Source organism: Thalia democratica, chromosome 1 (assembly GCF_965202585.1).
Source record: "Thalia democratica chromosome 1, ktThaDemo2.hap1.1, whole genome shotgun sequence".
NCBI lineage: Eukaryota > Metazoa > Chordata > Thaliacea > Salpida > Salpidae > Thalia > Thalia democratica.
In genome coordinates this window covers 49,013,905-49,026,602 of record NC_139165.1, presented here as the reverse complement: position 1 = coordinate 49,026,602, position 12,698 = coordinate 49,013,905, and the positions used below count along the sequence as shown (strand labels likewise).

The window sequence follows — 12,698 nt, the reverse complement described above, 5'->3', positions numbered from 1 at the left end:
TTTATATTAGATTTTTAATTATACTATCTCAACTTAAAACCATATACAGTGGTTATTTACTTATCTGGACTTATCCAGACAGTTTCAGTCGAGAACAAAAGTCAAAAAGTTTTTAATGTTAAACACTAACATTTTGGTATGATACAAATATTTAAGCTTTCATGCTGTAAGAAAATTTTAAGTAGTTTTATAAATTCCATAACTTAGTTCATTATTATGACGTAGTAATACTACTAAATATTACATTCTATCTTTGTTCAAAACAGTTTAGTTATCAAAAATTTAGTTTAGTTATTAGATGATTTTTTAGCTTATTATCGGTGTTAGCCAGAAGCCACGCCAAAAACAGTTTCACAACTTATTGAATTCCGTGAGTTTTCTGCTGAAAAACTATAAAAAAAACGTCTATTCTTTCTTATTTTAGTAAAACTTCCAATAAAAACTAGTTTGTTAGGAGTAATATATTTCCGTTAAATTGACTTTAAACTTTGTCAAAATTTTTCATTTTCCTTATGTCTGTTTTTTTTTTCTATGTTTAATTTTTTTTTTTAGAGAGGTTAATACATTATTTTTTGTTTTATAAATAAATTTAATTTATATTTTCTCTAAAAAAAAAAATCTCTTTTTTAGTTAATAGTTAGGGCCGGTGAAAATACAAATGATTAATTTTACTTGCTCGACCCTCAAAAAACGTATATCGTTGGTTAGTAAGCCTGATGTTTTTCTACCTTAGAAAAAATAAATTAACATCTATTTTAGTTTTTATTATTTATCATTTTATTATATATTATTCACAATTACTATGTATTCGTTTTTACCATAAAACTTTTATTATGCATTGCATTATATAAAGCAGTTATATTATAATGCAGTTATATTTTTATATGAAAAATTCGATTTTTGTACTTATCCGGAATTTTGGTTATCCGGACACGTTTACAGAAAAATCTTGCCCAACGTGTCCGGATAAGTGAATAAGAACTTTAATTAATAATTTACAAACACCTATAAATTAGAGTAACATATTAGTTATTTAAATGTAAGTTTAAAAACACCAAGTTTACAAAGGGTTCTTTAACTATATACTTTTTAAAAATTAAGTTTAAACTAACTTACTAACAATATCCAATACCTATTTTTATATGTTAACTACCAGAAGAAGACATATTAGAGCTGTTCAATTTATTGTTATATTAAAATAGCAGAAAACTTAAAAAAATTAAAAAAATGCATTAACTATTTAAACTTTATAAACTCTCATCAAAATCATTCAAAACGTAAAAGAAACTCAGAGCTGCAAAGCATAAAAAGGTTGTTCGTAGTTTAACAAAAATCAACTTCAAAAGCTTCTTTTAAAACAACCACTACAAATACTTTATATAGTACAATAAAGTGTGCATATATATAGTTTTTAAAGTTCTAATACAAACTTTAGTCAGGTTGAAAGTAACGATTCTGGATTATAAACTCCCCAAAATGATTGAAAAAAAATTGTAAAAAACTACAACCAAACTAACTTAATGCCAAAACAAAAAAAATTAACTTGAACTAAAAAAACGTTAATTCATTTTACAGTACTATATATATTGATAGCTATATCTTTGAATTTTAATCGCTTATGTATTTGTTTTCAATAAAAATTCACAATGAGTCTAATTTTAAAGCACTATTTATTATACAAGTTTTACAACTAAATGACAATGGGTGGCCTAAATTTGTTTAAATTGCAATTCATATGCACAAACAGTTAATGAGAAACTTTAGGATAAATCTAATGCAAATAGACTAAAAAAGCGATACCGAGATCTTTATTTCGATAAAATTTATAAAAAGCATCAAACATACTAACAAGTTATACATTTTATATATTTAACATATCAACATATATATTTAAAACGTGTTTATTGATAAATACATCATATCCGTAACAAATGACTAAAATCAAGTTATAAAATATCCGCTTTAGTCTAATCACACGCCTACAAATTCATAAAACTTCACAATACAAAAACATAGCCGAGAGTTCAGGGGTGGTGAGGGTACATGGAGGCCTGGAGAGCGCTCAGGTTGATCAGGTTGGCGGGAATGGCCGCCTGGCCGCTCGCTCCACCCGCGGGCTGATGCATCATCTGGTGATGCATCTTCATCTGATGGTATTCCTCGGCCTGCTTCGCCTGCAGCTGATGCTGAGCCAGCATCTGTGCTTGCACCAGCGACGCGATGTGGTCGGGGTGGAGCACCTGCTGGGCGGCCAAATGCTGCTGCTGCCTCATGAGCGTGTGAGCCAAGTGCTGTTTCTGCAATTCCTCTTCCTGCTTGCGCTGCGCGTGCAGCGACAGGTGGAAGGCCGCTGACGCCTGCATGCTATTGTCCCCAACGGCGCTCTGAATATTACTCGCGCCCAGCATGTGCTGCAGGTTCGGGTCGCTCGCGATCATCTGGTTGAACAGGGCCTGCTGGTCCAAGCCGAGCCGCGGGTCCATCAGCACCGCCCGGTCCACTGCCTGCACCCGCTGCCTCCACAACTCCAGACTGGCGATCCTGCACTCTATATCGTGCTTCCTGCGCTGCTCCAGGGTGGCGTGGGCGGCCAGCTGCTGCGGCGTCTTGGGGGCGTTCCAAAGGTAAGGGTTGTTCGCCACCATCATGTTCATCAGCAGCTGCTGGCGGTTGGCAGTGACTTGCCCGCCGGTCGAAGACCCGGCTTGCTGGAGGTTCTGGCTGATCGGGCGAACCGTCGCTTGAGCAGCCGGCTTCTGTTGAGCGTACGCACGCTTGTGGTCTTTTCTTATTTCGGCCGAGTGGTTGTACTGCGCCAGCGTGCTTGCTGCTAGCTTCAAACCTCTGCCCGAATCTCGGTGGCTGTGCTCGCGCTGCATGTAAGCCGGTGGTGGTGGCTGATTGATCTTCTTGTAGTTGGAGCTGCGAGGATACATGCTGTCTTCATCTTCGTCGTCGCCGACAAACTTGGGCTGGCTCTGACGCGGCGACGGGTCTTGCCTTTTGTTTCCGACCGCACTTGCTTGCGAGTTCCTGGTGGAAGAAAAGGTAGGAGCAACTGCTGCCACACTGCTAGCGTTGGTTTTCAATTTGCTTTTCATAGAATTGACAGTTGGAAAGTTGTAGTCAAAATTTTGACGACCGTTTGTGCTCACTTTTTGACTGGCATGATGGCCTCTCTGTGGTGGGTTTTGCGTTTTTTGGCTTGACTGTTTGCTCAGATGGTGCTTTGGGGCCATTTTTATACCAGGATCGCTATAACCGTTGAATGTTTGAGCTCTCACTGAACTTAGGGTTGAACTTTTTGGGGTTGACTGTTTGGGAATCCTCATGTCGAGCACTGTACCTGCTTTATGTTTTCTTAAATCAAGACCACTGTCATTATGAGACATTGTTTGGCGATTATTATGATGTCTTGAACCAGATGCTTTGACTTCAAACATCTCAGAACCTTTTTTAAAGTCGGATTTGTTAAATTTGTCAAAAACTGGTTCTGATTTGTTATTAAAACCAGAACTAAATGTATTATAAGTTTGATTACTACCAAAACTAGAGTTCATATTTTTAGTAAAATTCCTACTCAAGTCTTTTCCACAATTAGAGCTCTGATAACTCTGCGAATTGTTAAGCAGATTATGATTTTGGTACTTTGCAGAGTCATTGTGAGACTTATAACTATTTGAAAACGTTTTAGAAGCAAGATGACTCATGCGAGAGCTTTGAATATTAATATCACTCTCGCAGGGTCTAGTCTGTGTAGCGGGTGTTGCTGTTAGTGATGCGATTGAAAAATCGGTGTGACCTTTTTGTAGGTTGTAAGAAGGTTTCCGTTCTGTAACATCCAATGGTGCGTTGGACGAGTTCAGGTCACTTACAGAACGACCGCAGCCTAAAAAAGAACCGGTTTTCGCGGGCAAGCCGTGGTTTAGCGGCGAAAGCGCACGCCGTCGGCTCAACGGGCTGAGATCCGTGGTCCGTTCAGTTCTGACGGAAATGATGTCTCGCATTATAACTTTGCATTCGGTCGTCGAGGGTATCAAGGCCAACTTTTCGCGGTTGACCGGCGAATGAAGTCTCCTTTGCTTGCACGGCATCAAGCTGTCGAAACCGCACATCGCTCTCTTTTGAGCGACGCTCGCCTTGCTCGTGACTATCTGCTTGTCAGTTTGGTTCATGGACATGAGGATGTCTAAGGGGCTCTTTGGCCTCGGTCCCAAAACAACCTGCGGCTTGATTTCAGCCGGAATGAGCAGAGTCGGTAAGTCATTATTTTCATTCACTTTAGTCGCTTCCTTCTTAGACTTCCTCACGGCAACTTTGGGAGGCTTCCTGGCGCTCTTGTTGCCGTCGTCCAGTTTAAGGGGTATGGGCGGCAGGGCTTTGTTTTTATTTCTCGCGATGATCGGCTTGGCGGCGTTGGCGTCGTTGTTCATCAGGTCAACGTCGGGAACTATGGGCGACGCGTAGCAGCTGAGCTCCTTGATGGTCAGGTAAGTCGGGTTGACGGGCGTTTTGGTTGACACCGGTTGGGTGATCAGCGGCGTGCTAGAGATGTTTAGTTCGGTGGGCCACTTGTTCGCCCTTCGTTTCTTGGTGGTGTCGACGCAGGCCGGGGAGTTGAGAAGAGAAGGAGGTTGCACATTTCTTCTCGGTCGCACCCTCAAGTGGTTGCGGTTGGATGCCAACAAATTTTTGTTTCTGTGAAAAATTTAAAACTAGTACATACGTCATTTTATTTAAATGTAACAAGGTTATGACAAAAATAAAATTAACACACAAATGTTAAGTACTTCTCTAAATATAAATTACATGGAGGTAATCATTTAACCAAATTGAAGTGTCCATTTTAGAATAAAGCTTAATGTAATATCTAAGTAAAACTTCAAACCACTTATATAATTATACACCAACATTAAGCTTTTATTAGTACCAATTAATTAACTGTTTTGCAAACAGCTTTTAATTAAAATGTTTAAAGTGTTTAGGTTTGCTAAAATTTACATATTAACATACGTTGAAGGAGCTTTCAAACAGTCTTCTAACATTAAAACAACACTTCTGGAATCGGGTCTATTGTCTGGAATGGGAGATATCATTCGTTGGATTAATTTCCTGCAAATATTATTTTAGTTAGATTGTTAGAATAAGTAAACTAAATTAAGGTAAAAAAATAACTAATTAAGCTTTAGATAAGAAAAAATTAAACATTAAATTGAAAAGTTGAAGAACTTTACCGATTTTAATTAAACCAATTATATTATTTAAAAAACAAAAGTAAGTCTGTTTAATGCGGCTGTTGTGATTACTCAAATATGGTATTCAAAAACATACAAATAAACTTTAAAAATCTATATTCGCCAAACAGTCAACAGTTTTAGCTCTGAAATTTTGCCGCGAAAAAAGAGAGAACATCACAAGCGTAAAACGCCAGTTTCGACAGTGGAAAGTTTTCAATTAAACGTACTCGGTTTAGCAGAGAGACGTGAGTGCAAATACTTAGTTCGCGTGCTTGCTTAACGCTCATATCAATAATAATCTTATAGTCAAATTTACGTTCAACAAGAAAAACGAAACATGGAAAAAATTGGTTATGTAAGCGAAAAGTTGTTGTCAAAATAAGTACATGCCAGATTGATGAAAACAAGAGGGTGAGCTTCTGCGATAAGTGCTGACAACAAAAGCCTTACATAAGTTAACTTTACGCTACAAAAATTTGATTGTCGAATGTTTTGTTGCTGCAAACTAATTTTTGCGATCGCTCGTGCGTGACTTGAACGGCTTACGTAACACAGCTTTGAGCGACGTCACAAACCAGAGGTAGTTCGAGCGACGACGATTTTGCGACGCTTTCCCAAATTAAAGACTTGTTGTATAACACGAACTTAACTTGCAGGGGGAATGTGTTACACAACGCAAAAATTTTTTTTTTGAAAAATACAAGCGTGCTTGAAACTGAGCGTAAATTTTCAAAGCGCGTTGGAAAAGTTGAAAGGAAGTTTATTCATAACTAAAAGGCTTACATAAATATGATTAAAAAGCTGCGCACAAGCTGCAAGCCGCATGCAAAACATGACTGCACACGTTTCAACTTAAATTGCAAACATCAACCGTGTTGAAAGTGTTAGGATGCTTATTGCTTACAACAAAGCTAACAAGCATTCTTCGCAACAAAATGTTTAGAAAACAAATTATTTTATTAAATCAAACAACTATTTTTCGCTATATGTTAATTAGTTTATCATAATTAATTTGTGGTAACGAGTTAGACTGTAACCGCGTAAAAGCACCAATTGTTTTAAATACCAATCTTTAATCGATTAAAGCACTTGACAAACCAACAGTTTAAACTTCATTTTTTAATTGCACCAAGTTGTTACTACCAAAAAGTTTGCTTACATAAACATGTCGTTGTTTTTAAGATTTATTTGAAGCAGCTCAATGGGGTATTGTGATGCAACAATTCCAAGGGTTTAGTATGGAAGCGACGCATTAAGTTGTTAAGTAATACACTTCAAAATTTTGTTATGATACACATTTCCCTTCGATCAATATGGTGGCAGCGCACATTTTTGTTAAAAGTGTATTTTTATGAGCGAACTAAAAATGGTAGATAAAAAGTCAAGTTTTTGTTTGTAGAAACTACTTTAATGTAAGTTTTAAAAATTATAAATTTAAGTACTTAAAAAAGTTTTTTTAATAATAAGCTCCACTAACTATCAACATTTACTTTTTATAACTATTTTTAAAACTTTCTATGAAATAAAACACTTATATCACTTTACTAAAACTAAGTGCTTTATGAGTAAAAAGCTATTATTTTTCATAGAAAGATTTTTAATTAACAAAAACCTTCATATTTAAGTATTTTACTTTAACTAGACTTTGTAACGACAACAATTTTTGGCATAGGTTTTTGTATTTACTTCATTGTTTTATTTCTCAAAATGCATATAACTAGTTTTTATAACAATAGAATTAAAATCGTTTATAAGTATGTAAAAAATTAAAATAATAATGTAAAAACTATTAAAAAATAAAACAACCCATGTGACAAGTGACCTAAGAGATAAACGGTGTATACTTAAAATTCAAGGCAATTAAAAACTTAGATGAACTTGCTTAAAGTATGTACAAAATATTCAAAATTTTAGTTTAAGGCTACACAACTAGAAAACTATTTAAACTATTATGTGATTTTAAAAAGCTTCTTTTTAAAAACCCAGTGACAACCTATCAACTGATTTTTACTTCAGGAGCTCTAAATAAGATTTTATTTACACACAAATGATTTCTTTTAAAAGTTTTATCACAAAACTTAATTAATGTTCAAACATATTTATTAGTATGCAGTAGTTGTCGCATAATTTTTCTTATACAAAAACTGCTTAGTATTATTAATTAAAAAGTTTCTCAAGTACTTTCAATACAACCTTTCATACATATTTATCTACAGACCATTATTTTCTATCAAAGAAACAAATGGTTTGTCTAGACAACATTTTCTTAAATCAATTAAACTCTTTTGCAGGTTAAAAATTTCACGCCTCACGACAATTACAAAACCACGAATATATTATAATAAAATGTAAAGCATATGTTTTACCACATAAACAATTTCACACAATCAAAGCAAGTTTCTAATATAAAACGTACTATTTATTTTCTTAAGTAAAAACTGGATATACAAACTCAATAAAATATTCTAACAAAAACCTGATCATGAAGTGGTCTCCCTCAACGCAGGTGCCTCCTTCTTCCTTGCCCTTTCCCTGCGTGTACCCCTTCTGATCGTCCTTTTGCTTGTAGAAGATGGGCTTCACATTGCTGGTGGCGTCCAACAACTGCCCGATGTCGATGGACCCGTCGTCGTACAAGGCGCTACCCAGCGGCGTGACGGAGTTGTCGCGCATTATGTAGGCCAGCAGCAGCAACTTGCCCTCGGAAATTTCACGCAGCGTGATCCGGTCTATCATTGCCCAGAATATCGTACCTGTGTGGTTTGGAGGGAAATGATGTTTTTTATATTATTTCATATTAATAATTTATTACTTTAAAGAAAAACAATTGCGATGTTTCAAATCTTAGATCTGTGATAAAATAATAATGATAAAAATGACAAATAATTCAAAATTTGTTTGAATCAAGTTTTTTATTGATAAAATTAAAATTAAAAAAAAAGAAAAAAAAAATAATGTTAAAAAACCTTTGATATATTATAAAACTTTATTTTTATATTAGCACCGAAGAGTAAATAAACAAGATGTTTTTGTAACTAATTTTGTTACTAGCTTGAGTTTAATGCATGTACGTCAATTAGTTCATATTATATCAAAAGTATTTAATTTATTATTATCTAAAAATTCTTAAAAATGAATCAAAAAAATTACAATTTTTTTTATAGTAAATTGTTATAAATTTTCCGCAAAAAATTTTTATTTAAGTTTTCAAAACTTTACAGGAAAAAGAGCAAATCAACAAACTGTTATTTTTAAATTTCGATCTATAAAACGGAACTTAAATTTATAAGAGAGAAGAGAACAAACAAAAATTTTACATCGGTAATTTCAATCATCGATTTTAAATTAGTGAACATTTATATTCAGTATATCTCATAATTCATTTTAAGCTGTAAGTTTATTTTAGCACAGCATTTATTTAATATTTTAAAATTTGAGAAATTTTAAACAAAAAAAACTTATAAAATGACTAAACACGTTTGTTATAAAATACTGATACACTATAATTAAAAAACAACATAAACTTTACTTCTATAAATACAAACTTTGCTTTACTTTGTTCTAAAGTAAAAAGCACTATAACTCAAATATAGAATAAAACAACATACTATATGTTATAAACTTAAAAAAAAAAAAACTCTATTTTCCGTATTGTATTTTTGCTTGATTTATTTATATACATACAATAATTCTGGTTTTATTCAATAAGCATAAATTTCAAACAACTAAAAAATGAAAGACTTAATAATTTATTAAAGTTCAAATGATTTTAATTCAATAGTTTCTCTTAAAACTTAATTCTTAAACTTACCCAGTGAAAAAATATCAGCTTTGACGTTGTATTTTTCATTGAAAACTTCTGGGGCCATGAAATAGTCGGAGCCACATGCAGATTCTAACAGCACATCTTCGAGAGGGGTGACTTTGCTTTTGGTTTTCTCTAGTTTTACACAAACCTGTTTAACATATTGTTTTTTAAACTTTATTTAGTACTATAGCTTATTAACTTAAGTAAATCTAAAAATTCAAAACTAATATAGTTATTTGAAATAAATTTAAAGCATTAAGATCTTTATATTTTAGTAAAATATCCATTAAAAATATAACAGATACTCTGTAGAATGTTTTAAAAGGTTTCGATAAAGTTGAGACTTAGTTAGAACTTACCTTCGCTAGACCAAAATCACCAATTTTGCATATTGGAACATCTGGACTGTTTTTATTGTGTCTCAAAAAAACGTTTTCTGGCTTTAAATCCCTTAAAATATTGATAATAATTAATAATTTTAAAAAGTAATTTCATTATCAAAACATACTAAAAAGTTATAAGTTTTATAGTGTTTGTAGTTTTATTTATACTTTCGATAAAATTCACATAATTTTTCATCATATAAATCTAATATAATTTAATTATAATTTTAAACAATTGTGTGGTTTTATCTATAAATAGACTTTTAAGTTGTTTTAAATTACGATTAAAAAACAAATTAAAGTAAAAAAGTTTGAGCTTCAATGCGCATATTGATTGTAATTTGTTAATGTAATTTTAAACCAAAAATTAAAGTATAAAAAATTAGGCATAATAGTAGTAGATATTTTTTATACTTATGGTTCATGTGAGCGTTTTTGTACAGGCTAAATTTGTAAAATGATCTAAATGTTAAAGAGTGATTTTTAAATAAATTTACCAAAGATGTTATGTTCCTTAAAATACTTCATCAAACAAGGAAATTTGTAAGACATGGCAAAAATATTTTAGCTAAGATATTTATAACAATTGAACTAAATAAGAAGATATGTAATATATTAAATTTAGTACCAAATTTTGATACACAGATAAAATATATAAAGATTAGTATTTTACAATAAATACACAGATAAAATATATAAAGATAAGTATTTTACAATAAATACACACAAAATATCAAAATACCTGTGAACAACTCTGTTATCGTGCAAGAAAGCAACTCCGTTAGCAAGTTGTCTGATAAAAGAGGCATTCAATTTCGCATTTGGTTTTCTTGTCAACAGAAAATCATTCATATCTCCGGCATCACAAAAATCCATGACAAACCTTAACTTGGACCTTTCGACTTTTCTGACTGCTTTACCTGTAAAACAAATATTAAATTGAAATTTAAAAATATTTTGTATGGTTCTATTAAACAAAAAAATTGGTTAGTTTTGGAATTAGATGATACATTTTAAAGAAATCTTTGTTTTTTAAGATAGGCACTGTTAGGAAAGTTCAAAACACTAGGCTTACAAGTTAAATAAGTCTAAATAGTTTAAAAAGTTCTAGTATATTTTCAAAAACATATTTTATACAATTGGATATTCTTACACAAAAATAAAGTTACTATAATCGAAGTATAAATTTACAGTTTAAACTAATTAAAAAACTAATACTTAAGATTAATTAACTTAAGATGATAAAGAACAAACATCAGCTACTATCAAATTATTCTTGTTTTAGCATTGATAGAATTGAAGTTAAACTTTAAATTATTTCTAATTACTTAAAATTTTTAATAAAATGCAGTTATTATTGACGTAAAAATAATTATAATTACTTAAATAATTTAATTAAAAGTTATATAAATATGCAAAATTAACTACCTAGAAAGTATTAATTTATAATACTATAGATAAAAACATAAAATATTGTAAATACGGTTACAAGTTACAAAAAAAAACAGCTTGACTTTTAAAAATAAGATGGTTCATTACAAAGTAATCTGATTCAGCCACAATTTAAAGGGCTAAAATTGAAAAAAATCTGAGCTAGTGAAACTTTACTATTAATTTTTGATTTACCCAATACAAATACAACTTAATTTAAGTTTACTTGTTTAAAGTTATTACAAATTTAATAAAATAATTATTGGATAAGAATGACACAACTTTCTTTAGACTAATTTCAAATCATTTAAACAAATGATAACCTGTATCAATAAATATAAAAAAATTAGCCTGATTTTTTTAAACTTCATAGAGTTTAACTTTTAAAAGTTAAACAAAAATTTAAATTAGCTTTAAACTTGCTCAAGTTTCATGAGTGATAAGTAAACCTACGCATAAATATTTTTTACCTGTACATTATACAGTTGAATAAATACTTTTTTAAACAACTTTTTTTTTTAATATCAAGGATAAAATCATATTAGGCTAGTTAACAAACAAAAAACCTTTAATGTGATGTTCTAACAATTTCAGATACTCCTTTTGCCCTGCATGTAAAATTACTCTTGCTTCTTTATAGTCCTCGTGAATACACTTGTGAAAAGTTACAACATTGTCATGCTTTGGTAACGTGTTCATGGTGTAAAACTCTATCACAGCACTGCCAGCTTGCTCAGTATTAGTAACCTTCATCTACATGTGAAAAGTAAATAAATAACAAAACTAATATGTTGAAATAAAAATTGTTATTTAAAAACATGTACATTGTAAAAACTAAATAATACCTCTTTAATTGCTACCACTTGATCAGATTCTTTGTCCACAGCTTTGTAAACAGTACCATAACTTCCTTTTCCAATTTCAACAAGATAAGAATATTGCAGGAGTGGGTCTTTATATTTCAAGTTAGGTAAGCTTTTGTGGGAAGAACTCTTATTTTCCTTAGACGCTGGTTTGGAATCATTTATGAATTTTTCTTTTGAATGGTTTCTTTCTAAACCATTATCTAAGTCAAAACTGTCAAGCCTTTTGTCAAGTAGCCCAAGTCTACTATCTGTATTAGTGTCTAAATTAGTGCTGTCTTCTTCACTTTCATGGCTAGTTGATTTATTTGACTTTTGAGATGATTGAGTTGAATTTGAAATGCTGGAAGCAACAGTTTGAGGAGAGCTTTCTGCATCAATACTGTTTCTTTTGGACCTCTGTCTAGTGGTTACTTTATCACTTGAAAAATTGGAATTAGCAGAAGAAGTTGACTGATTGCTCAGCTTCCTACCATTGCTCTTTCTTTGTAGTGGTTTTTGAGGAGTTTCTTTTCTAGGTCTAAGACTTCGTTTAAAAGCTTGAACCTTTTCAACTACCTTTTTCTTTAAAGACCTTCTTCTCATGTTACAATCTCTGAATTCCTTAATACCTTTTGGATGGGCTAACTAATTGTCATAAATTACAAGTACTAGTTTCTAAATACAATACCTGTAAAAATAAAAGTAAGTTAACTTGATAACAAACAAAAAGCAATTTTTAAGCTAGGGTACAAAAACAGAAAAGAAAATATTTGAGTAAAATTACCATACATGGGTTAATATGAAAAAATATGAAATTTAAGCTAAAAGAAACCAAAAAAGTGATATGTTAAAATCATTTATTTATAATTTCTACTGATCAATTTTAAAAAATTATCAGGATTATCTTAAAGACAGTATCAAAATATTTGTATGTATTTTAATTTTTTTATATATCAGCAAAAAAAATTAAATTGAAAGTTTTTATTTTATAGTA

The 12,698-nt window shown here is 31.6% G+C and overlaps 1 protein-coding gene across 1 annotated transcript; it reads right to left on the bottom strand.

Annotated features, from left to right (window-relative positions):
- Nucleotides 1–1,167: 1,167 nt before the first annotated feature.
- LOC145837134 (uncharacterized) lies at nucleotides 1,168–12,380 on the bottom strand. Its single transcript, XM_082944936.1, has 8 exons — nucleotides 11,705–12,380; nucleotides 11,426–11,612; nucleotides 10,171–10,348; nucleotides 9,405–9,495; nucleotides 9,049–9,193; nucleotides 7,714–7,990; nucleotides 5,014–5,112; nucleotides 1,168–4,698 (listed from the first exon to the last, which is right to left on the bottom strand). The coding sequence occupies exons 1-8, from the start codon at nucleotides 12,305–12,307 to the stop codon at nucleotides 2,025–2,027; spliced, it is 4,254 nt and encodes a 1,417-aa protein (XP_082801062.1). The 5' UTR covers nucleotides 12,308–12,380; the 3' UTR covers nucleotides 1,168–2,024.
- Nucleotides 12,381–12,698: the final 318 nt, after the last annotated feature.

What these genes read in the sequence shown, in the direction of transcription:
- LOC145837134 (XM_082944936.1), bottom strand. Translation starts at nt 12,307, where the DNA reads ATGAGAAGAAGGTCTTTAAAGAAAAAGGTAGTTGAAAAGGTTCAAGCT. An exon ending in AAGTGGTAGCAATTAAAGAG is followed by an intron (nt 11,613 to 11,704) that starts GTATTATTTAGT and finishes TTTCACATGTAG; the next exon opens with ATGAAGGTTACTAATACTGA. An exon ending in GTGATTTTGGTCTAGCGAAG is followed by an intron (nt 9,194 to 9,404) that starts GTAAGTTCTAAC and finishes TATGTTAAACAG; the next exon opens with GTTTGTGTAAAACTAGAGAA.